At 25.2% G+C, this 27,454-nt stretch overlaps 1 protein-coding gene across 5 annotated transcripts in view; it reads right to left on the bottom strand.

Annotated features, from left to right (window-relative positions):
• LOC100213305 (diacylglycerol kinase eta) overlaps positions 1-27,454 on the bottom strand; it is a 113,538-nt gene that overhangs the window by 24,882 nt on the left and 61,202 nt on the right. For all 5 annotated transcript variants that reach the window (XM_065788633.1, XM_065788631.1, XM_065788632.1 and 2 more), the window contains 6 exons: positions 22,100-22,377; positions 20,352-20,460; positions 15,172-15,311; positions 10,137-10,179; positions 9,826-9,920; positions 9,242-9,666 (listed from right to left, as the gene is read on the bottom strand). In XM_065788633.1, the coding sequence (XP_065644705.1) occupies positions 9,242-9,666; positions 9,826-9,920; positions 10,137-10,179; positions 15,172-15,311; positions 20,352-20,460; positions 22,100-22,377 (1,090 nt within the window). The remainder of the gene's footprint in view (positions 1-9,241; positions 9,667-9,825; positions 9,921-10,136; positions 10,180-15,171; positions 15,312-20,351; positions 20,461-22,099; positions 22,378-27,454) is intronic.

Raw genomic sequence — 27,454 nt, forward strand, 5'->3', positions numbered from 1 at the left:
ATTAGATAGGGTTTACACAGAAGAAATTAAAAAATGTAATGTATTGAATGGTAAAATTGTAGCCATGTCTTTAGATGGCTGGAGTAATGTACATAATGAACCTATAGCTTGTCTCTCTGTAATTACAGATAAAATTAACATTTTAGTAGAAACAATCAACACTTCTGGTCATTCACATACTGGTGAATATCTTACACAATTAGCAAGCAAAGCAATAGATTCTGTAATATGTAAATTTGGATGCACAGTAAAAAGCTTTGCGACTGACAATGCAGCTAATATGAAATCAATGAGACAAGTACTGTCATCTGAAAGAGATATTGTCATAACTTATGGGTGTGCTACTCATATGCTAAATCTTTTAGTAAATGATCTTAACATTGAAAATGTGAGCAAGCATGTTACACAAATAATAAAATATATAAGAAATAATCATCAAGCTGGAGCAATTTATAAATTAAGTGGACGAACAAAATTGCCACTTCCTACTGAAACTCGCTGGAATTCTGCGTGATTCACTTGAAAAATATGTCAACAACTGGAGCATCATTTTCACAATGTTTGAAAAAAATAAAGACTTAGATCCCATGATTGGTAAAAAAGTAAGTGATATACAGATAAAGCGAAACACAGAAGATTTATTAAAAATATTAAAACCAATTGCAGGAGCATTAGATAAGTTGCTAAGAGATCTAACAAAAATAAGTGACACTGTTGAAATTTTTAAAGATTTGATAAACAGTTTATCATTTTTAACAAATGAAAAAAAAAATTTGAATCTAGATACCTTCAGACTGTCAGTGATGCTCAATTCCTGGCAAACACAATAGATCCTAGATATTTTGGATGTAATTTTTCTGAAAATGAAAATGAAGCTGCGATGAATTTCGCAGATAAAGAGTTCAAGAATTTGTTACTAATAATATTCAAATTAAAAGCCAAATCTGCTCCATTCGATAAAAGCTATTTGTATAGTAAATCTGTTTTATAAAATATCACCAATAGAATGTTGGAAATCTCTAAAAATTGTGGATTGTAACATAATGGATATTGAAGGTTTATTAAATGCACCAGCTTCTAGTGCTGGAATCCAAAGAATTTTTTCAACATTTGGCCTTGTTCATTCTAAGTTAAGAAACCAATTGGGGGTAGAAAAAGCAGCAAAGCTTGTATTTATATATAGAACATTGAACAATGATGTATTGAATAACTTTGGTGAAATATTACAGTAATATTGATAAAGAATATAGTTTAAAATAAAATGTGTTATGCTTCTTAAATAAAATGTGTTATGCTTTTTTTTAATTTAAAAGGATAACCAAATACAACATTATTTAATAAAAACCTAATTTTAACCAAAAAAACCATGGTTTTTTTATTTTTTTTAAAAAACCGATGGTTTTTGGTTTTTTTCAAAAAAACCGGTTTTTTTGCAACCCTGTTATATATATGTATATGTATTTTTTAAATTAAGACTCTGCAAGGAAAAACTTTTGATCTTTTTTGTTTTGTTTATTGGGAAATTTGCGTTGCGTAATTTATGGACGATCCTTTTCAAGAAAATAACAAAAGAACTTTTGCAATATTCATGTTATGTAAGTTAAAAACAATTAATTCGCCAATACACAAATAAATTTTTAAAACAATATTTGATAATATATATAAAATTTTTTTTTTTTTGCAGTCAATTTTATGCATTATTAGATCAATTGTGTAAAATTCAGTAGGTTTGAAAAGAACAGAGCGATATATATATATATATATATATATATATATATATATATATATATATATATATATATATACATATATATATATATATATATATATATATATATATATATATATATATATATATATATATATATATATATATATCGCTCTGTTCTTTGAGAACATTGAACACTCTATTTGTAGAATACACTAACATAGTTTATATAACTATGTTAGTGCATTCTACAAATAGAGTGTTCAATGTTCTTAAAGAACAGAGCGATATATATATATATATATATATCGCTCTGTTCTTTAAGAACATTGAACACTCTATTTGTAGAATACACTAACATAGTTTATATATATATATATATATATATATATATATATATATATATATATATATATATATATATATATATATATATATATATATATATATATATATATATATATATATATATATATATGTATATGTATATGTATATATATATATATATATATATATATATATATATATATATATATATATATATATATATATATATATATATATATATATATGTATATGTATATATATATATATATATACAGTATGCAAAAAAATAATTGTACACTTAATAAAAATGACATTATTTTAAAGATTGCATCAAAAAAATAAGTTTTTCATTAAAATATTAAAAAAAATTTTATATATATTATCAAGTATTGTTTTAAAAATTTATTTGTGTATTGGGGAATTAATTGCTTTTCAAACCTACTGAATTTTACACAATTGATCTAATGATGCATAAAATTGACTGCAAAAAAAAAATAAAATCATACAGTTCAAAAATAATGTCAAATTGTCAAACTCCATGGAAATTAGTATCGAATGGGGCCTCCTTTGGCGATGATGGCCTTAGCTAGACAATTTGGCATTGAGTTGACCAAATTTTGGGTCCCTTCTGTTGTTATATTATCCCATGCGCTCATTATAGCTTTTTTCAAGTTGTCTTTGCATCTAAAGGCTAGGTCGCCAACTTTTCTGTCTAAAATATATCAAAAATTTCCTATTGAATTCGTACTTCTTTGCAAATTCCAAAAAAAATTTTTTTCCAACTACTCTACTCATGCTCTCTATACAATTTTTGATTGTTTGAGGAGTCACTGTGATGTTGTGATCTTCTTGAATTTTTAAAGCTAATTTAGATGTCTAAAAAAATCTATTTTTCTTCACATTAATGATTATATTTCGATCAATTGCACTTGCATTTTCATACTCTACCAGCCACACTAGCAATGGTTTCTATCATTTTCCTTGATTTTACAAATCAACTAGGAGGCTTCATTGATGGAAAGTTAAAATTATTTTATTTCTATGATGAAAGTTTATTTAAAAATTACTATTTTCAATTGTACTTACTAGTTTAATCAATCAATTTGCTTGATTTACGCTAAATAAGGATTTTTTAGCATGCGATTATTTTTTTGGCAGTCAATTTTATGCATCATTAGATCAATAGTGTAAAATTCAGTAGGTTTGAAAAGCAACTAATTCACCAATGCACAAATAAGTCTAAAGAATAAAATAAGCTAAAAAGTTTTAAGTCTGGCCAAAAGAGGGCGAACTTATTGCTGAAAATGACACTTAACTTTACACGGAAAACAAGTTTTAGGTCTGATTTCTGCTGTTTGTATTAGAAACTTTTATAAGATGTTAAGAATTCTATAACAATTTAAAAAATATATAAAAGTTTATGAGAGGTGACCGGCTAAGAAAAATAAACTTGTTTTTTTGATACTATATATTTTACGTTACAGAGCGATTATTGTTAAGAGTTAAAATTGCAAAAGTATTAAAAAACCGGTGGCCACTCTTCCTGAGTGATTTTTTATAACATTTATGAAAATTATCTAATGGAAAACAGTTTTTCCACAAGACCAAGAGCAACTTTAAAAAATTATTTTAGTATTACAACTTTATTAATACTTATTTGAGTCATTTAAATAAGAAAATCTTTGGTTTGTTAAAGTTTTTACTTACACTTTTTATGTTTATGCGTATTACCTTATTTTCATCAGGTTGAATTTTTAAAATACTGCAAAGTAATTACATTTAAATCGTTAAATTAAATAATTTTAATTAACATTAAAAAAAAAAATTAAATATTCTTTTTCTAAATTCTTCTAAAATAAAAAGTTTCAGTTAGAACCTTGTCAAACCAATGCGATGAAATAATAATTACTTAATGATGTAATTCATTTTGTAAACAAAAACTTAACGAAAAAGCGCCAGAACTTAAGTAAAAGCATGTAGTTTTAACTTACATTACACAAATTTAAAATGTAAAATGAAAAAAAGCGTAACATTTAGTATTATTTTGCATATATTATTAAAAAACTTAAGCTTTTAAACTAAATGTTAGAAAAAACAAAACTTTATCACGTTTTTTTTAACTTACATAACATGAATATTGCAAAAGTTCTTTTGTTATTTTCTTGAAAAGGATCGTCCATAAATTACGCAACGCAAATTTCACAATAAACAAAACAAAAAAGATCAAAAGATTTCCCTCGCAGAGTCTTAATTTAAAAAAACAAATAAATAGTCCATTAAGTTTAATAAAAATTACTGCGTAAAAGAGCTTATTATCTCCTACTTTTATTTTTTAAAAAGATTATGTGTTGCGTAATTTATGGACAATCCCAAATATATATCTTTTATAAAGTTAAAAATCTGACCAACAACAATTTGAATATGATAGCTCCATTTTCATGATAAATTAATTCCGATTATGCAAATAAATTCATCGTTTAGATAACATTTTACAATGATATTTTTTCAAAATCTGTAATTTTCGGAAGCATAAAAATGAATTAAATTAATTGATTTTAGTACTAAAGGTATATTATAAATAAACTTTTGTGTCTACATCAATATTTATTTGCTAAAAGTTGACGAAAACGAGAATAAAATTTGACTACATTTTCCACAGTGAATATGCCCATATATATATATATATATATATATATATATATATATATATATATATATATATATACACACACAACTAAAACAATTGTTTTAATAAACTTTTTGATGAATCCGTATATTTAATAGTCGAACACATAACAAAATTATTTTTTTTTGTTATGCTATGTAAACTTTCTAATAAAATTTGTTTACACTAAGCCAAACGATTTTAAATAAAGTTTTAAAATGGTATAAAATAAATTGTCATAGAATATTAAATAAAACTTTTATTTCAAAAGTTTTTTTTTTTTTTTTCTAATGAATGTAATTTTTTTTAAACAATTTGTAATCTTAAACAATGATGACAACATATGCGTTTCAATAAACTTTTTTTTAATTTTAATTTTAACACTTTTTCATAATTTAAATAAAGTTAGTTTTTTATTAAATGATAATAAGATGTAAGTTTTTTTTTTTATTCAAAAGAGTTTGCCTAATATTATAAAAACATTAGAAAAGATCAAAGTTTAATAGTTCATCGCATTGGTTTTGTATTAGGAGAATTAAAAAAATCTTTTAATTTTTAAAAATGTTTAATTAAAGTTATTTATATTTTTATTTTTTATGTTTCAAACCTTCCCGGGAAGCATGTGCAACCTTGTTTGTCCATGTTTAAAGTAATTGTTTTAGACTAACCGACCACGGCAGCTTGCACCTTTTAACTTTTAAAGAGTTCAATAATTCGCGGCAAAAAGCTAAGCATATTTACTAAGAAAAAAAAAAACTATTCTTAAATAAGGAAACAAAATTGTAACGAAATATCAAGTTTAATTAAATAAACAAGAAAACTTATTAAAAAAAAAACTTTTTTATAAAATTTTTATACAACTTTTTTATTCTTTTTTTTAGAGTCGTTGTTGAAAAAAACATCTTTAGTAAAAATTTAACAACATTTGAAAGTTTTGATATGCAATTTATTCTTGATTTTCATCAGTCCATAAAATTTAGAAACTAATTTGCTATGTATGCTAGAACTATAAGAAATTTTGTTAATTTTTTTCTTACATTTATTTGTTTATTATGTTTTTTCTCAATACTTATATAATAGGAAAATAAGAAAATAAATTGTTATTTATTTATAAAAAATATTATTTGATTAATAAATTTTGTTAATATGAAAAAAAATATTATTAATAATAATGACGGAATAAGTTAAATAAAAGAATAATGTAGTTTCTTTAATAAATGTATTTACCACATTTGATGCATGTATTTTTTTTATACTGCCCAATTTTCAATGTTAATATGAATTACTAGAGATAATGAACATAACAATTGCTCTATTGAAAAAAAATGTATTCAAAAACTTAAACAAAAGGTTTTCAATAGGCTCCTAGAAATTTTGTTAAAAAAGTTCAGTAAATTAATAATGCACTAGCCTACAAAATTTTGCAGCATCGTTACATTTTTTTATATGAAAAATTTGCTTAAAAATTTTTTTTTTTCACAAATAAATAGCAATTAGTTTTCTTGCTTTCCTGCCCATTGACAAAAACAGTAAAGTTTAGCAAAAGCATTTGAAAACAAATTTAAAAACTGTCCATGTGTCTAGCGCAATTTATAAAGTATTTTCTTTACATACTGACTGAAAAAAGTTGCGAAAAAATTGTATATCAAAAAATATTTTTATTTTCATTTTATTCTTATCTACTTTTTTCCTCGACTTGTATCAATTTTGGTAGTGGAAAATAACAAACGCTCTAAAAATAAGAAAACAAATTTTTTTATTAATAAATTCTTTTTAGCTTATTTTATTTACGTTTTCTATTTCGTATAGTCTTTGGTTCTTTTCTTCAAGAATTGCTGATTTATTAATCACTTTAAGCGTGAACATACAAGGCGTGCAACCACACGCGCTTCCCAGGAAGGCTTGATGTTTATGTATTCTTTTTTTGATTGATATATAAAAATACATTAATAAATAAAAAATAATCATAAAAATATTTTTTTTTAGGCTTAAAAAAATAAAACAAAAAAGATTTGCTATTCTCCTTATCTAAAAAAAATCAGGAACTTGTCAAACCAAAGTGACGAGTTATTCAACATCAACGTAATTACAAAACATAATCAAAAATAATTTTCTAGAGTTACTTTTTCAGATTTATATTAGCTAATTTTTTTTTAGTTTCTCTTTTTTTAAGATTTCTTTTTTTTTTAATTAGTTTAATCTGTTTATAATTTTTTCTTTGTTGGTTTTATTCAGCGCGCTTTTAATTATCTAAAGAGCAAAAAAATAACTCATTACATGCGTGGTCAAGATTGAAGTGCGATTGCACGCCTTTCTTGTCCATGACTGTATATATATATATATATATATATATATATATATATATATATATATATATATATATATATATATATATATATATATATATATGTGTGTGTGTGTGTATATATATATATATATATATATATATATATATATATACACACACACACATATAATATGTGATGCGTAGGTTATCAGACAAAATAAAAACGTCAATAACTTATTTATAATGAAAAAAAAACTATTTATTTTGTTTTTTATTTATATTTTTATGCTATATATTTTTATAAACTATTTATTATGAAAAAATTTATAATGAAAAAAAAAACTATTTATTATGTTTTTTTTCAAATAAAGTATTTATCTTTTAAAAGGAATAAGTTATTTTTTAAATGAAAAACACCGCCATCTGCAATTGATCTCAATTTTGCTTTGATGCTTTTCATAAGCAACTGTCAATCTTCTCCGTTTGAAAATTATTTGTCTGGCGTGCACGATATTAAAAAATATTTGTTTTTTGTACCTCTTTAATTAGAATTTGATTAAGAAAAAAGATTTATTTCAATTTAAAAACACGCTTAAAATTTTTGGCGAGCGCTTAAAAAAGCGCCAGCTTTAGTATTGGAGGGCGTGTGGGCGAGCGCAAAACTGCAAGAGCACGAAAGCGCTCCGTAAACGGAGAAGACTGAACTGTAAACAATTTAAATTGATTTCTTGTAGTTTTAATTTAATTTGATCAATCAAAACTTGCTCTGTTGAAGCTTGCCAATCTCCTTCCTAAACCTTCTGTACCAAATGTTCCCTAAAGTTTTCAATTGGTTGTGCGTGAAGCACATTTAGGCTATTGGATTCTTTACCAACATAATCGACATATTGGTCCATCCAATTTAGAGAATCTTTGAATAATGAGAAATTGCTAAATCTAGCCAAAATAAATAGTTAAAGTCTCCATGATATTTGGGAATGAATGGAAGAAGTGGTTTTTCTAAACATTCATCAATATAGATCAATAAATTAACTGCTACAGCCTTGGAAATGCGAAACAACAACTTGCACATACCACGGTTAAATATGGCTATCCACCTTAATTTTTTTTTTGAAAATTTCTCTTTTCCTATAAAACGAATACTTTCTGGGCATGTTTTTTTGTTGTTTGTGTAGTAACCAGAAGTTTCAGGCATGTTGTCCCCTGCAAAACAAAAGTATTTTTCGTCATTGATGACCGGAAGCAATTTTGTGTTATAGAGTTGGTTAACTAGTTTCCTGCTTCTTTTCTTTGCCTTTATTTGTTGTTCTATAGTGTATTTTGGAGTCTTTTTACATTTTCTTTATTTAATATTCATTTTTTTTAACTGACGACCAATTGTCAATTGATTTACACCAAATGTAAAACATATTTTTCTCTGACTGACCCTTTTCGATTGTTGACAAGTTGTCAACAATCAAAAAGGGGTCAGTCAGAGAAAAATATGTTTTACATTTGGTGTAAATCAATCAACAATTGGCCTTGTTAATTCGGCTTTCTTTTATCTAGTCCAGGATTTTGAACAACCAGGATGCTTTCTATGAGAAAAGGATTGAACAGTTTCAGATTTGAAAGTCTTTATAGGTTATCATATATTGTACTTTAAGAAAATCTTTCCTTTTCAAAATGATTTACGATTTCATTTTTTTTTATATTAGGTTTATTTACAAAAAACATTTTGAGTTACTTTCGAAAAGATTCTCATTCAGCTGCTTTTAACATCATTCTAAATAATTGAATTTCAAATAATCAAGTTTATATTTTATAGAACGTTTATGCCTAGACATAAAGTTCTGCATCACCCAAGACATATATATATATATATATATATATATATATATATATATATATATATATAATATATATGTTACTGTTACCCGCAGTACCAGGAATTAGCTAAATGCTAATGTTTATAATATAATTTAATATTGCCTATATATACATATATACATATATATATATATATATATATATATATATATATATATATATATATATATATATAATATATATATATGTATATATGTATATATGTATATATGTATATACGTATATATGTATATATGTATATATGTATATATGTATATATATACACACACACACACACACACACACACACACACACACATATAAACATATTTGTATGCATATATTTGAATTGTATACGCATATACACATATATATGTACACATTCATAAAAACACACAAAATTTACCTTTTTCAGTATGATCTATTATATCTTTTAGGGCACTTTTTAAACTGTTTGCACGTGACCATAAATGTTCCTTTGAAATAAATTTTATTGAACTATTACTTTTTTTAAAATTGTCTTCTGTTAATGTTATATCACTGTGATATTTTTTTTTTTCACCTAGATTCTTACATGAAGAAAGTTCAACATTCTCCATTGTGTTACTTCTACACTTATCAGGCCAAGGTCTTTCATGTTTGGGCCATGATTTAGATACTAAACTTGAATTTGATTCTATTTTTAATGTTTGAAAGAGAGTTTCTAGTTTATTCTGAAGTACTGAACATTTATTTTTAAGTGAGTCTGAATCAATTTTCTTATCTTCATCTATTGAAAGAGTGGACTTTTTCACAAACTCAACAAAATGGCAGACAATATCATACAACATTCTAAAAATTAAAATGTTTAAAAAAAATCTTTTAATTTAAAAATTATTGACAAAAAAATAATGCAAAATTTATTTAAAAGTAATATACAAGAAAACAAATATAAATTTAAAATTTTTGTTTAAATTAATAATATTTATAACTCTATTAAAAAAAAGTTACTTTGCAGATTGCAGAACAACGTCATGATGATTTGTTGCCAGCATTCTGGTAATTTGCATTGTAATTGAGTCCTCATAACCAAAATATGAGCAATCCTGTTTTAATAGAAACATTCTAGAAAAACTTTTCTGCATAAGAAACTTGAATAAGATTTCATGAATAAGATTAGAAAAACTTTTTAGTCATAAAAAAAATTTTTTTTTACACTAACTCCAGAGCTGTAAAAAACTGCAGACTCAAAAAAATAATAACAAAGAAACAATTAAATTAATTCTATACGATATTAATTCTATATAATAAATAAAACACACCTTTGGTATTGTTGAAGAAAATTCTTTAATTGAAATGCTCCACCTATAAATGATGGAAAAAATTCACCAATCAAAAGTTATAAAACAAAAAACTTTTTATTCATGCAAAAAAGAAAAACAAAAAAAATGTAGCACAACATTTGGCAATTAATCAACATTTTATAATAAAACATTAGAAGTCATTCAAAAATATTTTTGAAGAAAAAAACTTACAAAAAATTATATATGTAACTTTAATAAAAAAAAAACCTATCGAATATCATTTCAATGTAAAAAAAGCACTTGGAACCATTTAAAAATAATATTAAATTAAATTAATAAAAAATAAAAAACAATATATAAATATATATTTAAAACAATATATATATATATATTTAAAACAATATATATATATATATATATATATATATATATATATATATATATATATATATATATATGTATATATATATCAGGGGCTATTCTAGACCATTTTTGACAGCGTCAACCGTATTTGGGCGTCGCCCAAATTAAAATTCGAAGACCTTTTTTAAATGTTTTTTATGGCAAATATTATTTTTTTTGTGCAAAAAAATGCAGATTTTCCACTAAATTTCTCTGGGATGGAGGACTACCGCTGCCCAAATTTTTTTCTCAGAATAGGCCCTGTATTTATGTATTTATGCATGTATGTATGTATGTATGTATGTATGTATGTATGTATGTATGTATGTATGTATGTATGTATGTATGTATGTATGTATGTATGTATGCATATATATATATATATATATATATATATATATATATATATATATATATATATATATATATATATATATATATTTAAACAGGTTGTTATTTATTTTTTCATTATTTTTAAATAAAAAAAATTTAGCAGATATTAAAATAGATTTAAAAGAAAATCTATTGTTTGATAAACAGAGGCAAAATTGGAAGTTGTGAAACAACAGTAAAAAGCAAATAACATTTTATTTTTAAAACTTGACATTTAATCCCACTTAACCAAGATCTTAGTTGGTGTGCAACAGCATCAAGTTTAAAAGATTTAGAGTAATTTAAAATAAAATTAAAATATATAACAAAAATATATAAAGTAAATAGAAAATAATTTCCATTTTATAAAGCAATTCTCTCTATCAGTTTAATAGAGTGTTAAGCTTACCATTCCTAAGTGATGTGTGCATTGAAACATGATGAGATAATGACTAAAAGCCGCTTGTTCAATAACTCTCTTCGTCAAGTACATGTCATCATTTAATTGACAGTTTATGAACTTACTTTATTGTTAGTATATTCTCTGAAATGCCATATCTGATTTAAAAGACTACAATCTTCTCAGTTTCTGATATTCACATTAGCCTAAAGCCTGTACACAAAATAAATGTGAAAGAATAAGCAGTTTTTTTCAGTGGTTGTATTAAAATGTTTTAAATTGTTTTGTATTTTGTTTACAATGTGTTTTGGTTTCAAAAAAATGTTAGTTTTTGGTTCTAATTGGTTTTAAAAATGATAAAAGAAGAAGACATAAGAGAAAAAATTAGGCACAAATGTTTACAAAATCCTAATAGTAGCTACAATTCGATAGCAAAACTGTTGCAAATACATCCATACACCGTTAGTTGTGTTATTCAATGTTTTTCTCAAACAAAATCAATCAAACGCAAATCTGGTGGTGGAAGAAAGGAAGGTTCTAAAAATATAAAACTAGTTAGAAATCTGGTCAACAGTTTTAAGAATAACCCAAGCCTTTCACTAAGGGAACACGCAAAAATATATGGATTTTTCATAGTTTTGTTGCAAAAGTTAGAAACAAACATGGTTTTCATTTTTGCAAAGCACAAAAAGTGCCCAACTGTTCTGAAACTCAACAAAAAAGTGCAAGAACCCGCGGCAGAAAGTTGTATGACAATTTTATTTCTGAAAACTTCTGTATTATTGAAGACGATGAAACTTATATCAAGTACAATCATTAACAAATTCCTGGTGCTATTTATTATATTGCCAAATATAGAGGAAAAGCAGATAAGAAATTTAAATACACAAAACATGACAAGTTCACTAAAAAAGCTTTAATTTGGCAAGCTATTTGCAGTTGTGGCAAAAAATCAGCACCTTATATTTCTCAGTCCATACTTTGTGGTCAAATATATGTTAAAGAATATTTACAAAAACGCCTCTTACCTCTCATTAAATCACACAATAACAGACCTGGCCTGATTTAGCTTCAATTCATTATTGTAAACTAGCTATGGAATGGTACAAAAAGAATAATGTGAAATTTGTGCCTAAAACAGAAAATCCTCCAAACTGCCCAGAATTGAGAGTTATTGAAAAGTACTGGGCTATTATTAAAAGAAACATGAAAAAAACTAAAAACCTTTGCAGAAATGTTAAAGATATTAAAATATCATTTAAAAAAGCATCAAATAGTTTTGATTCTTATTCTGTGCGCAAGCTTATGGGTACCACTAAAGCAAAAGCTCAAAATTTTATTAGATTCCCACAGGAATAATTAATCTTTTTTTTAATGTTTGATCTTCTTATATTATTGTATTAAAATTATTACTTGGTTCAAAATAAAAATTGAGGAGTACTTTTTTTTAGTTGTTTTTCTACTTTCACATTTATTTTGTGTACACGCTTTATGTCATATTATAACTAAAGTCAAAATTCAGAGACGCTATACTTTACAATCTTTTTCATTTATATCAAACTTATCATGTTTAAGCTCATAAGACCATGTGTAACAGGATTATGAAAAAAAAATATTAGTGGTTAAACTCCATATTAAAAGTAAACAAAAAAAATATTAGTGGTTAAACTCCATATTAAAAGTAAACAAAAAAAACAAAAACTAAAATTCAGAGCATCTGGAGCAGACACACTTAACTTCAGTCTATGATTTGTAACAGATATTCTTCTGCTCACAAGTTTGCTTTACAAGTTTAGCGTCAATGTACAACATTAATCTTTTTTCATTCAACACCTATGATTTTATTTCTAATAAAATCAACTTTTTGTCTGATTTCAAATATAAGTATTACCTGGCATACCTAAGATAATTATACTATGAGAGTTAAAATATAATTTTAAGTTAATAAGTATATAATTTTAATTAAGTTAATAAGTATATAATTTTAAGTTAAGTTAATAAGTATATAATTTTAAGTTAAGTTAAGTTAAATTTTAAGTTAAGTTTAAGTACATAAATGAAAATTAAAGAAAAAAATTACATAGCTAAGTTTTCTAATGTAAATTAAAAAGTATTAGAACCTTAAACTATTTACAATGGTAGAAAGTTTTTTATCTGGTAGACTATGTATGGGGTTTCAGAAGATGGGGTATTTCAGAAGACATATTCTCCTTGGATTGGTAGAACAACAATTTTTTTAAACTTTTTTTCTTTTTAGTCAATATTTTATTTATCTGGAAAAATAAAACTAGTCTAAATATTTATGCAAAGTAAAATTTAATTGGGCAGTGGAATTTAATTGGGCAGTGGAATTTAATTGGGCAGTGGAATTTAATTGGGCAGTGGAATTAGGCAGCAAAATAGGATTTGACAGTGACAAATTGTTAGATATATTCAATAAAGAAATGGCTGGAGATAAAATAAAATTTATTGTAAACACTATATAAATTTAAAAAATGTACAAATAAAATTTTTTTTTTATCGAGTTAAAAAATTTCTTGTTTTTCATAAAAAATGTAAAAAAGTAGCATCAGCATAATCCTATTAGATTTGTCCTACAGTTCTAAAACTTTAAGTATAGTCTTTTTGGGTCAAATAACTGTCAAATGGGTCAAAAGATTGGAGTGTATAGTGATTAGTATTGGAGAGTATAAGAGTATAGTGGTTTTTTTTTGTTTTTACACAGGCTAATGCAAATGGTCATCATAAACAGATCTTTTTTGTTTTTCCAGTGTAGAAGAGTAACTCCAACTGTGTCTACACTGTCACATTTTCGTAATGCTTCAATTTTACTTTTATTGCTAAAAAAATGTTTCGTTCTTTTGTTTATACCAAAACTGAACATGGAATAAATATGCTGATACAACAGAGCCTAATTCATTAAAAGCATTTTAAAGTTATATGTCTACTGTTAGAGTGAAAAACACTATAACAGTCTACTCGCTTCGTATCTATTCACACTTTAGCAGTAGACATGAAACTTTACGAGGTTTCTTGAGTCAAAAAACATATGAGAACATGCACCTACGAATAAAAAAACTTTGTTCCTTTTGAATTTTTTCAATACAATCATACAGACTTTTGGAAACCCACTGTCTTAATCAATGCCTGCTTTAATCAAATACTCACATGTTCATATTTGGAAAAAGTGGGTGCTTTGTATGTTTCTTATAAAGAAAGCCCAAAAATAGGTTAAAATCTGTTTATTTCCTATTAAATTTGATATCGAATAGATACCAAAAGCTCCAAAAAAATTAGAACAATATTTAAATAAGTTTACGAGACAAGATCATTAGATCATTTGGTCAAGAGGTATTATTTGTTTTTTCTCCTTTTTAATTATGAGAAAAAATTTGTCTAGATTAAGGACAAATTTCAGAGAGTATATGTATTTTATTAAAATCAAAATTCATTTTAGGCATGTGATAACAGATTTTGACTCTTAATATTTTATTCGTTACTGTAGTTGTATGCGGTATGTAATGTACTGTAATGTAACTGTAATGCGATAGTGGTGTAGTGGTAGAGCGCTCGCTTCATAAGTAAGAGGTTTCGAGTTCAATTCCCACCACGTCCCTGATAGTACCGCACTCAATTTGTTTCTCTAGAGTTGAGAGAGGGTTATAACCACAATTAAGTAGCCTCCTCGTCTGTTACTGTTACTATAACAGTTACTGTTACTATAACAGCAACAGTTACTATTACTATAACAGTAAGTTACTGTTACTATAACAGTAACAAAAATTAACAAATACACGAATAATATTTAGAACAATTTTGCAAAAACAAAACAAAAAATATTTATGTAAATAGACTAAAAAAAAATAACAAAATTCTAACCTATCAAGCATACATGGCTTTGCATGTTCAAGCTGTTTTAAAATGTGAGGTATTAAACTGACATCATAACAAGATGTGCCCCAACCCAAAACACGAGCCAGATCATTGCCTGTTCCTAATGGTAGAACTCCTAGTTGACACTAGTGTAAAGCAAAGCATAATATTTATTTACAAAAATATTTTTATATAAAAAACTTAATTACTTTATTTAAAATATTGAATCTTAAAGTATACATACATACATGATAAAATATATGTATGCAAATTAGGGCATTCCATACATTTGAAAAAAATTAAAAAATTTATTAGAAAACCTTAACAACAAAGTAATTCTTTTGTTTGAAATTATATAAATGTAATGTCTATTAAAAAAACCTGACACTTATATAACTTCATTTGCAAAAACTTATTTATTGCTATGAATTGCTTGAAAAAGCTTGGTAAAATAAAGCATTTTTTAACTAGGAATTTTTAAATAATAATCTTTTTTTGGGCTGATATTAAAACAGAAATAAAAGAAAATCTATTGTTTGGTAAACAAAGACAAATTTGGAAGTTGTTAAACAACAGTAAAAAAGCAAACTTTCATCTCCAGATCAAAAATGTTTATGATCAGGACACTTGCACAAAAAGAAAGAAAAAATGACAATTAATAAAGTTTAATTTACAACTGATGATATAAATAACTGCAAATATGCAGTTCTTTTCTTCAACTAATCAAATTATCTGGGTTTACATTAACTTAAAATGTAAAAAATCAGCAAAAATTCTATCAATATAGTTAAAATTTATTTAATCTCAGAGAAAAGAGAAAGCTCAAGTTATTTTGAAAATAGAAGATTACATAGAGATAACAAGATTTACAAACGATGATTTACAAATAAAGATTTACAAATGATGATTTACAAATGATGATTTACAAATGATGATTTACAAATGATGATTTACAAATGATGATTTACAAATGATGATTTACAAATAATGATTTACAAATTCAATCTCATAGAGAAAAAAAGCTCCAGTTATTGTAAAATTAAAAGATTATTTAAAGATTTACAAATAAAAAGCAATAGAACTAAGTAGTAAGAAAGAATTTGGAAAAGTTCAAAAAAGCATGATAAAAATAAGCAATTATAATGCCATGAAAAAAAGTAATGAGGAAGAAAGGTGTTCTTATAGTGAGCTAGAATGTTTTAATTAAAAGCTAATGCAGCAATAAGCAATAATCCTTACTTTTATTACGGGTATGAATTATTGAGTTTTAATTAAGTATCAATTTACCTCTCCATGCAGTTCTAAATCAAACTTAAGTATAGAAAGGTTGCAACTCATCTTAAACTAACTCACCTTTTTTAACTTCAAGATAAAAGTGTAAAAATCTTTTTACAGTTTTTAAAAGAAATAGATTTTTTTAGGCAAATGCAGAAAAAGTTTTGGGTTTTGAGAGATAAGAAAAAGTTTTGGGTTTTAAGACGAATCAGAGTAAGCCTTGAAATGTTATAAAAGAATAATATAAAGAAAAATAATTTAATAGAACACATTATGGGATAGAATTTAATAGAACACATTATGGGATAGAATTTAATAGAACACATTATGGGATAGAATTTCAGGAATTCTTAGGAACTTAATAGAATTATGGGAAGAAAGGGCACTTGTGCTTGAAATTTTTAACAGTCATACTCATGTACATTGGTGAAAAAAAATCTGTTTTGTTTACCATACATATCATAACCTTGGACAAATATGATTTTGCACTCCCACCTTATTAACCCTTAAACCATTGAAACAGAAATATAAACTATTTAAAATTGTCTTCAGATGTAACCTTAACAATTAAACTACGCAACTGAGTGTGTTCTAAGATGACATCTATGGTATGAATTTGAAATATGGAAAACGATTTTAATGGTTAAAGTTGTTAAAACTTTTGAATATGAATTGATTTCATTTTAGTGATGACTGTCTATAAATGAACAAAAGGTTGGTTTAATGTTTTTTTAATGAATATATATATATATATATATAAATATATATATATATATATATATATATATATATATATATATATATATATATATATATAAACACACACATATATATGTATATATATATATATATATATATATATATATATATATATATATATATAAACACACACACACACACATATATATATAACTATAAATGAGTGTTTAGACATCTTAGACACCTCACTGAAATAGCTTGCTGCCAGGGTCTTCAGTACTTACATCAACTATCTCATAACCTGCTGCTGCAAGGGAGTGCCACTACTTCAACCTTTTCTTTCATTATTCTTTGTTTTTAAAACGCTATAAGCCATAAAAATAGGCAAAACTAGTAACAATTTGTTATCTATATTTGCTATAGTGTGTGTGTGTGTATATATATATATATATACACATATACATACATATGAGTATTATCATTTTATGTATACAGTCACATACTATAAATTTTATTGCCAACATGACTTCATAAAGATTTTTGGAAAAAGAAAAAAAATCAAAAAATAATGAAAAAAACATCACTGCTATGTGTTCCCATTCATAAACCTTTCTTACGTTGCAAACACAAAAAACTACAAAGATTGGACTCAGGAAATGTTTAATTGCACCATGTACATGGACAAATTTAAATTCAAAATTTTTGGTACAATGAAATGCCATTATGTTAGAACAAGGATTGGATAACCATATCAGCCTGATAACCCAATCATTAAACAATCCCCACCATGTCTCTGGTAATACAGCACTCTATTTTTTTTTTTTTTGCGCTGCAGCCTTGTTTGTCAAGGTTTGTGTTTTGGAGTTGTAACTACAACAAAGCCTTTTCGGCCTTGGGAAAGTGAATAATATATAAAATTGGACAACTTTATACAACAGCAAAACAGTGATCAAAAGCATTGTTCTAGGATAGTACTTCTGAATTGTTCATTGTATCTCCAAAGAAATTTCGCTTTAGGTAATGATTTGGTTGCCACAAAGTCTGTATTAAAACATCATAGAACATGTTTGGAAATATTTGAATTTAAAAACAAGATAGAAAATGGTCCGAAAATGCTGAAGAATTTTTTCAAGTACTTTCATGGAAACATATTACATGAAATTCTTGCAAATACAAATACAAATTAATCCTGAAATAAATAGTAACTGGTATTAAAGCAAATGAAGGATATTTTAAGTATTAGAGTTGTTATTTTTTATTAGTGTTATTTGATCATTTTTATGCTATACTCTTTTTATAGTTGACTATTTTATTGTATTTTAATGTGTATATAATATATGTGTTTTTAATAATTTTGAATTTCTGAGCTGATTTTTTCCAAAGTAAAGATAGCTATCAATTATATATATATATATATATATATATATATATATATATATATATATATATATATATATATATATATATATATATATATATATATATATATATATATATATATATATATATATATATATATATATATATATATATATATATATATATATATATATATATATATATATATATATATATATATATATATAGTTTGTTGTCTTTGGGAAGAGCGGAAGGAAAAAAGTGATTCTTACGCCAACACATACGTCACTTTTAATTACTTTTGACTTTCGTCCAACATTTGCGTGTTGGACGAAAGTAAAAACCATTAATTTAATTACAAATTAATTGTTTTTTTAAAAAAACCACAAAAACGCAAATTTAATTGACCAGAATGTTTTTAAAAACATTTTGAATGTTTTTAACAATATAAACAATGTTTTTATTTTTATTTTTTTTAATAAAATGTTTTTATTTTTATTTTTTTCACTGTAAATCATGCGCGGAGTGTTGCTACATCGACTATCTTATAGCCTGACTCGCAAGGGAGTGCTGCTACATCGACTGACAAACAGCCTGATTCGCAAGGGAGTGCTGCTACATCGACTGACAAATAGCCTAACCCGCAAGGGAGTGCTACATCATCTACTATCTTTTAGCCTGACCCGCAAGGGAGTGCTGCTACATCGACTGAGAGTTTGGTTGGGGCAGGCAGTCTATCAATTAATAAAAAAAAAAAATACCGGTCTTGCATTTTAACTTTTACTTTTTGTCAACAAAATATGGAAAAAACTTTCGGACAACATCTAAGGGTTCTATATATATATATATATATATATATATATATATATATATATATATATATATATATATATATATATATATATATATATATATATAGAACTCTTATATGTTGTCTGAATGTTTTTTCCATATTTTGTTGATAAAAAGTAAAAATTAAAATGCAAGACCGGAATTTTTTTATTCTATTAATTGATAGACTGCCTGCCCCAACCAAACCCTCAGTCGATGTAGCAGCACTCCCTTGCAAGTCAGGCTATTTGTCAGTCGATGTAGCAGCACTCCCTTGCGAGTCAGGCTATTTGTCAGTCGATGTAGCAACACTCCCTTGCGAGTCAGGCTATAAGATAGTCGATGTAGCAACACTCCGCGCATGATTTACAGTAAAAAAATTAAAAATAAAAACATTTTATTAAAAAAAATAAAAATAAAAACATTTTATTAAAAAAAATAAAAATAAAAACATTGTTTATATTGTTAAAAACATTCAGAATGTTTTAAAAACATTCAGAATGTTTTTAAAAACATTCTGGTCAATTAAATTTGCGTTTTTGTGGTTTTTTTATATAACAATTAATTTGTAATTAAATTAATGATTTTGACTTTCATCCAACACGAAAATGTTGGACTAAAGTCAAAAGTAATTAAAAGTGACATATGTGTTGGCGTAAGAATCACTTTTTTCCTTCCGCTCTTCCCAAAGACAACAAACTATAGATCTATATATATATATATATATATATATATACATATATATATATATATATATATATATATATATATATATATATATATATATATATATATATATATATATAAGATATATATATCTAGTAGATATAATTAGATATATATATCTAATAGATATAATTATATATATATATATATATATATATATATATATATATATATATATATATATATATATATATATATATATATATATATATATAAAATCTTGCTTTAATCAATTCATTTTTAAAAAAAATTTATCTTACTAAATGAGGACATTTGTTTGAAAATATTAAATTTACCTTGTTTGTAAGGTCTTGTTTATCGAGTTCAGTCATAACCCAACCCACACTTCCATCACCCCCACAGACAAGAATACGAAACTGCTCAAATTGTGTGTACCTGGTAAGACTACATTTATATATATAGATATATATATATATATATATATATATATATACATATATATATATATACATATATATATACATATATATACATATATATATATATATATATATATATATATATATATATATATATATATATATATATATATATATATATATATATATATATATATATGTATATATATATATATATATATATGTATGTATATATATATATATATATATATATATATATATATATATATATATGTATATATATATATATGTATATATATATATATATATATATATATATATATGTATATATATATATATATATATATGTATATATATATATATATATATATATATATGTATATATATATATGTACATATATGTTTATATGTATATATGCATATATATATATATACACACACGCACACAACTAAAAATGTGTGTTTAGGTAAGCACTGTGACAACACACATAGAGTGAAACAGCCTGTTGCTGGGGGTTTAGGACATACATAAACTATCTTATAGCCTGCTGCTGCAAAGGAATGGCAATATTAATATGCAGTATTATTGTCACAGACTATTGATAATGTCTATATCAGGTGATGCATGTACTATTTTGTATAAAAGTTTGTGTACAAGTACACCTGAAATTAAAAAAAACCATAAATACGGAAAAAATAAATTTCAAAGAAATTTTTGTAAAAAATATTAGTAAAGCCCCACCCTAAACTTTAAACTTGTAGTAAAATACATTTTAAAAATTTAAAAATAATTATGGCATATGTGTATAACATATCTTTAAAAATATCTTTAAAAACACTATTACTTTATTAACACCCCCTCTTTATTTATGTGTACTTTACAGAGTTCACTGTGGGAACTCTGTACACACTAGTACACACATAAGAGATAGCATACATATTACAAAGGAATTTTTCTTCATAGGTAATCTCCTTTTCTGTAAAAATTTTTGAGGAAAATTATTTATTTTGAAAATACTTCTATTTTTTTAACTCGTAAATATTTTGCATAATTAGAATTGTTGAGAACTTTATTTGTTAAAATCAATTACAAACTTGTGTTACAATATACATAAATTTGAAACACTGACTTGAAGCTATATTTAACCACTCAATAAATGTGACTTGCTAAAAGCAAGTTAACATTAGCAGGTCTACACTTTTTACTTATTTTAATTACTATGTATTGTATGAATATATGGTTAGTAGCCGCCAAAAAATTTTCTCACTTTAAAGAATAAATACTGATAAAGAATCAAAATAACCATTTTTATTTTTTTTAACTGTTATTTAATAAAATTTAAAACTAAAATCATTAACTTATTTAATCAAATTCTAAATTTTCTTTAAAAAAAATGCAAAACTCAACAATAACATGATTTCTATAATATTATGTTGTTGAGTATATAATATTAATATCAAATGTTTTTGGATAAATCAAAATATAAATAGTTTAACCACAGCTAAAATATTGGTTCACAATAGATACAAAATTTATTTTGATTGAACTAAAGAAGATTAAAGATAACTAATACACAATATACAATAAAAGTTTATCCAGTAATAATAAATAGGTTTTTATTTAATTTAAAAACAGAAAAATTGTATTGACGTAATTAATTTACCCAAAAGCTGGACCAGCAACACTTAGGTCAAAAACCTGTGCAGGGTTAAGTATTTGTTTGAACCTTCTCATGAAGCGAACACCTTGGTTGTCGCCACTCTTTGAATTAACAAATACAATTAACGGAATACTACCATTATCAGTACTTGCACTTTCCCATAAGTCTGGAGAATTTGAAGACTGTTTGATAGAAATTGGTTTAATAATGGAAAATGAATTATGACCAAGGGTACATTTTTCAAAGTTCTTTTTAAACTCTGCTTTGCAATCTTCATGAACCTTGAGTTAAAAAATTATAAATGTATTTGCACAATTAAAAAAATTAACAAACTACTTGTCGCTGAGCTTGGGCATGATTTAAAAAATAAAAATTATGTACAACATAAAAATATATTTTTAGAGGGATTTTGCATGTGATAATTTATGCACATGATAACATATCAATTATGTTGATCGGAACTTTTAAATAAATTTAAAAGGACTACTTTATTACTTTATATATTATATTATATTACTATTTTTATTATTTTATATTATTACTTATATATTATATTATATTACTATTTTCATTAGTAATACAAATGTTTTATTATTTATGAGTTGCCTTTCGACTTAAACTTAATCTTTTAGAGGAACCTTTGAATCTTTTTAAAATAATTTGACAAAAGTTTATGGCATAAAACTATAAAACTGTTAATTGTTCTCAACACAACTTAACAAGAAAAATATATTCAAATAATTTTTAATAACTTTCTCTCTGTGCTGCACTATCCTTCTTATTTCTATATTTTTTCTGATTAAACTGAACCTTTGAAACTGAAATTGACAACCCTTTGAAATTGGAATTGACCCCTTATTATTCTGCCAATATTTTTTATCCTTCATTAAAATAACTTTTGCTATCATACTAAACAGGCTTTCACAGGAAGGCTTATGATCGCTTGCCGTTGTATGAACAGGCAAATAATATTTTGCTTTGACAATTTGACCACGGTTATTTCAAAAAACGTTTGAAAAACGCGCTGAATGAAAAAGATTCTGAATTAGATCTTAGAGAGATATAAGACAAAAATTTTCGATTTAAATCAGATATAAGACATTTATTTTTGTAATTTCTTATTTTTACTTCTGATATAGTGGACATTTCATTAAATTTTTTATTAGCTTAAAATAAAAAGGCGAAATAAAAGCCTTCTATGTTGAACAATAGATACTTTCAAAAAAAAAAGTAAAGTTTGCTTATTGACCAATATATAATAAAAGTTGCACTAAAATTAAAAATCAATCAGGTTAAACCTAATTATTACTTTATATTTCTATTAGATAATTGTTGTTAAATAATTTTTATAAATTTAGTTGTACTGGAAAATAGATTTGACAATCCATTAACTGGTCCTGGTGTTTAAAAGAAAATACTTTTCTTGTATAATTCTTGTAAATAAAAATCAAGATATTGCATGAGTTATATTTTTATTTTATATTTTTATATAGGCAAGCTTATTTCAAGGTTTTGTACCCATATATTGTCAGTTAAACATATATGATCCTAATTCAGCAGTGTCATTCAGCAGTGTCATTCAGAATGGAGCAAGCTGGTAATGATGGTTGTTTAAATGAGTTGATGCAAATTTTTATTTTTCATTTATTTTTACCCTTGCTTTTTTAAAAAGAGTTATTAATCCAAACTAGCAATAATAAATCTTGAAACTTTAACAAAAGAAAAACAGCCTCGCAAAGTAATTCTCTTATTTTATTATTTGTTTAGTCACATTTTTAAGTTTTCAAATAAATAAATAGTACATAACAAACTAATGTGTATTAAGTGTATTCAATTAATAATTTTGTTCCATTTTTAGGTCGAATTCTTTCTCTTATGACTGATTTTTGAAAGTTCCTACATAGCAGAATTTAAGAAATGTTCTGAATGTTGATTGTATTCAAAAAGCTTAAACGAAGTTTGATAATCTTTATACCATTTACTAAAAGCTATATAATAATGAAACAATGTTTTAATTTAAATTGTTTTTATAAACATTTTTGATTTTTTTATGTTGAATATAATAGTTTTTTGTAATTTTTATTAAAGTTCATATTTTTATTTTATCTCAAGAAAAATATGTTTTTTGTTTCTCAAGTAAATTTCTATATTTTTTATTTTTGGAATTATTGTTTTGAATGGATATATTGGCCATTTTTGCTTTGCTTTTTATATTTCCATTATTTTTTTATATGTGAATGGAAATCATTTATACTTTTATCACCTTTTGTACTCAAATTCTTCCATTTGCATTAAGTATCGATTTTTAGCACAAACAGCAGGTTTAATAATTTACTTACCCAACTCCAAAGGAAAAACAGCTTAATTGAATGAACTTGTTAAGAGTTTTTTTTAAAGAAAAGCTTTTATAAAAAATATCAAACAGATAGCTAAAGCTATCTGTTTGATGTTTTTTATAAAAGCTTTTCTGTAAAAAGCTAACTTATTTAAAATAACTAGGTCTCTTTGGCCTATTTTTCAATGTTCAAATTTGCTTTTTAAATAAATCTTAATGGTAAAAAAGGGTAAAATAATATTATACCCAAAAACACCTGAAGAAATGTAAAGTAACTGTTTTATATTGTTCCTTAGCTTACAACACCGCTCAAGTCGAAAATTGGCAGTTTTTACATTAATCTATTGATGGAGCTGCTCATTGCGCACCTAAGCACTAGTCACATGAAATAGATTTTAACAAAATTTGCTGAAATCTATATCATGTGACTAGTGGTTAGATGTGCAATGAGCAGCTCCATCGATAGGTAAATGTAAAAACCGCCAATTTTAGACTTGAGTGGTGTTGTAAGCTAAAGGACAACATGTTAAAGATACTTTTATTATGTAAAAAATGTTGAAGTAAATAAGTACAGTTTTAAAGTATAGTAGACTAATTGTTAACCAAAAGCCAAAAACTTTTACTTGTAAACGGCAAAAAAATCAATTAATTTTTTGCTGTTTACTATAATAAATACTAAAGAGACCATATTAAGAACAAATTTAGAAATAGTTGGGTGTGGAACAGACCTACCACGACCCGTATTGTACAGGTCATGACAGCTAGTTTTATTTTAATTTATAAAAATATTTCGATATATATTTATACATCTGGTAAAAAATGCATTTAAAATGTGCATATTTAATGAGTTTAAACTGATTTTTTATAGAGCTAGGACATTTTACCTTAAAATTCCTTTGCAAAGTCAAATCTTTTTTTAAAGAAAATTAGTATCATTCTATAAGAAACTAACAAATTTAGCTGCCTTAATTTGCCATTTTGAAACAATGTATTTTTAAAAAGCTCATTTTATAAAAAAATTAGCGACATAAAAGTTAATATGGCATAAATTAACTTCAATTTATGTTTTGAGAGTTTTTCTTTACGTTTCTGAACAAAACTTTTTATTGTGCATGTGTGCATATATATTGTTGTTCAAACTGGCACTTATTCCAATTTACTGCTTATTTGCAGAGTTGTTAGTCCTTGTCCTTGCCTTAAGACCAAAAATTAAGGCCTTGAAGCTGTTGGCCTTGGCCTTGAAAATTTTGGCTTTGGCCTTGATTGTTTTGGCCTTGGCCTTTTAAGAAAAATATGTAAAATTAAAGAATTAAAATTTTTTATTCTTTATTTTTATGCATTTTTGTTTTTGGCTTTCATATATATCTCTACATATATATCTATATAAATATATTTTCTTATTGACTTTGTTGAATCCTGCACATTCTGCACCTTGGTCTATTTTCACAAAAAGTGATTTTATTGTCACAGTACTTGTACTGTGACTTTGAAACTCTTTTTCTTGGCCTTGACCTTAAAACTCTTGGCCTTGGCCTTGTAAAATGTAACCTTTTCCTTGCTACTTTTGGCCTTGTTAACAACTCTGCTTATTCGAAGCAATTTTCATTCCCCGTGAATTTTCTTTAACAAACTCATGCATATATCCATCAGTTATTCGAACCAGCAGTTATTCGAAATTTTATTTATTTTTAAATTTTATTCAAAGAAAATTCTAATTCCCCTAGGAGGTTCGAATAACCAGGAGTTTACTGTAATTTGCCAAACTCGAAGTCAACATTACGTTGGCAAAAAAAATTTGATACAAAGGTGTTACCATAAGATATATAAAAAAAGGTCAGCAATTTTTTGCCAACTTCAAACACTTCAAGGTTACTTCAAACACTTCAAGTTAAGTTCACATTGCTGATCTGAATTCTGAGGGCTGAATATATATATCGTTGGTTTAATTCTAAAAAATTGTATGCATAACATTGTATGTTGATATCTGCCCCCCCCCCCCCCAAAAAAAAAAATTCTTACACCCCCCAACCATATTTGACCTATATTAAAGATTTATAGTCGTCTTTCTTTGTCTACAATTTTTACATCATTTAGCCAATTTTCAGCAATTGTAAATAATATTTTCAAAAAAATTAATTTTAGCCTAATTTTAAGTTATTTCTGATCCCAGTGCAGCGGGACAAAACTGTGTTTTTTGTGCCAAATATTTTTTTTTATTAGAACTGTTATAAATTATGCAAATCATACAAAATGAATATCAAGCTTATATTTATTGCTAAAAACTTAAAAATCTATACAAAAATTTTTTTTAATTACAATTAAAAATTACAACATAGATTTGTCTCTATTCTAGGACGTAGAATTTTTGCAAGTTCAGCAACACCTGAAGGAAATTTTTTGTTACTGAAACAGTTTTTCTATAAGATGAAATAACTGCATCCGATGTACATTAAAGTCTTTTCATTACATCTTTATTTGTCTTTATTCTTGAATTTTTACAGGAATGATGTTCCTTATATTTTTTAAAATCTTAACCTTCTTGAGCTTCTTTACTAAATAGACCTAATGGTAATAATAGACTTTCTATTACTTCTGCTCCATGAATTAAGATCTTGTGAAGACTCAAGAGGCAAGTAATACCAACGGAACAACCATAAATAGAGCTTTGCGGTCTTCAGACAAAATAAGCAAAACTTAGAACGATCTATTTGAAATCCACTTGATATGCAAATTAAGATTATGTGCAACTTTACAAATAGTTCCTTGTTCATTCCTGTAATTTCTGCAATTTCATCTTCATTTGAAAAGGCTTTTCGAGCTGTATTGCTGCTATTTGAATTTCCGGATCCTCCATATTTTTGATAGTCAACAATAAATCCCATTTTGTTGGAACAAGAGCTTTCTCTGCGCCCTCTCTTAGTTGCCATTTTTTGATTGGTATCTTAAAAAATCTTATCTATGAATGAAGTGTAGAAAATCCGTATTGAAGCTCATCTGGTGAATAGAGAAGTTTTGTAACTTTG

This window comes from Hydra vulgaris, chromosome 01 (assembly GCF_038396675.1).
Source record: "Hydra vulgaris chromosome 01, alternate assembly HydraT2T_AEP".
NCBI classification, from domain to species: Eukaryota; Metazoa; Cnidaria; class Hydrozoa; order Anthoathecata; family Hydridae; genus Hydra; species Hydra vulgaris.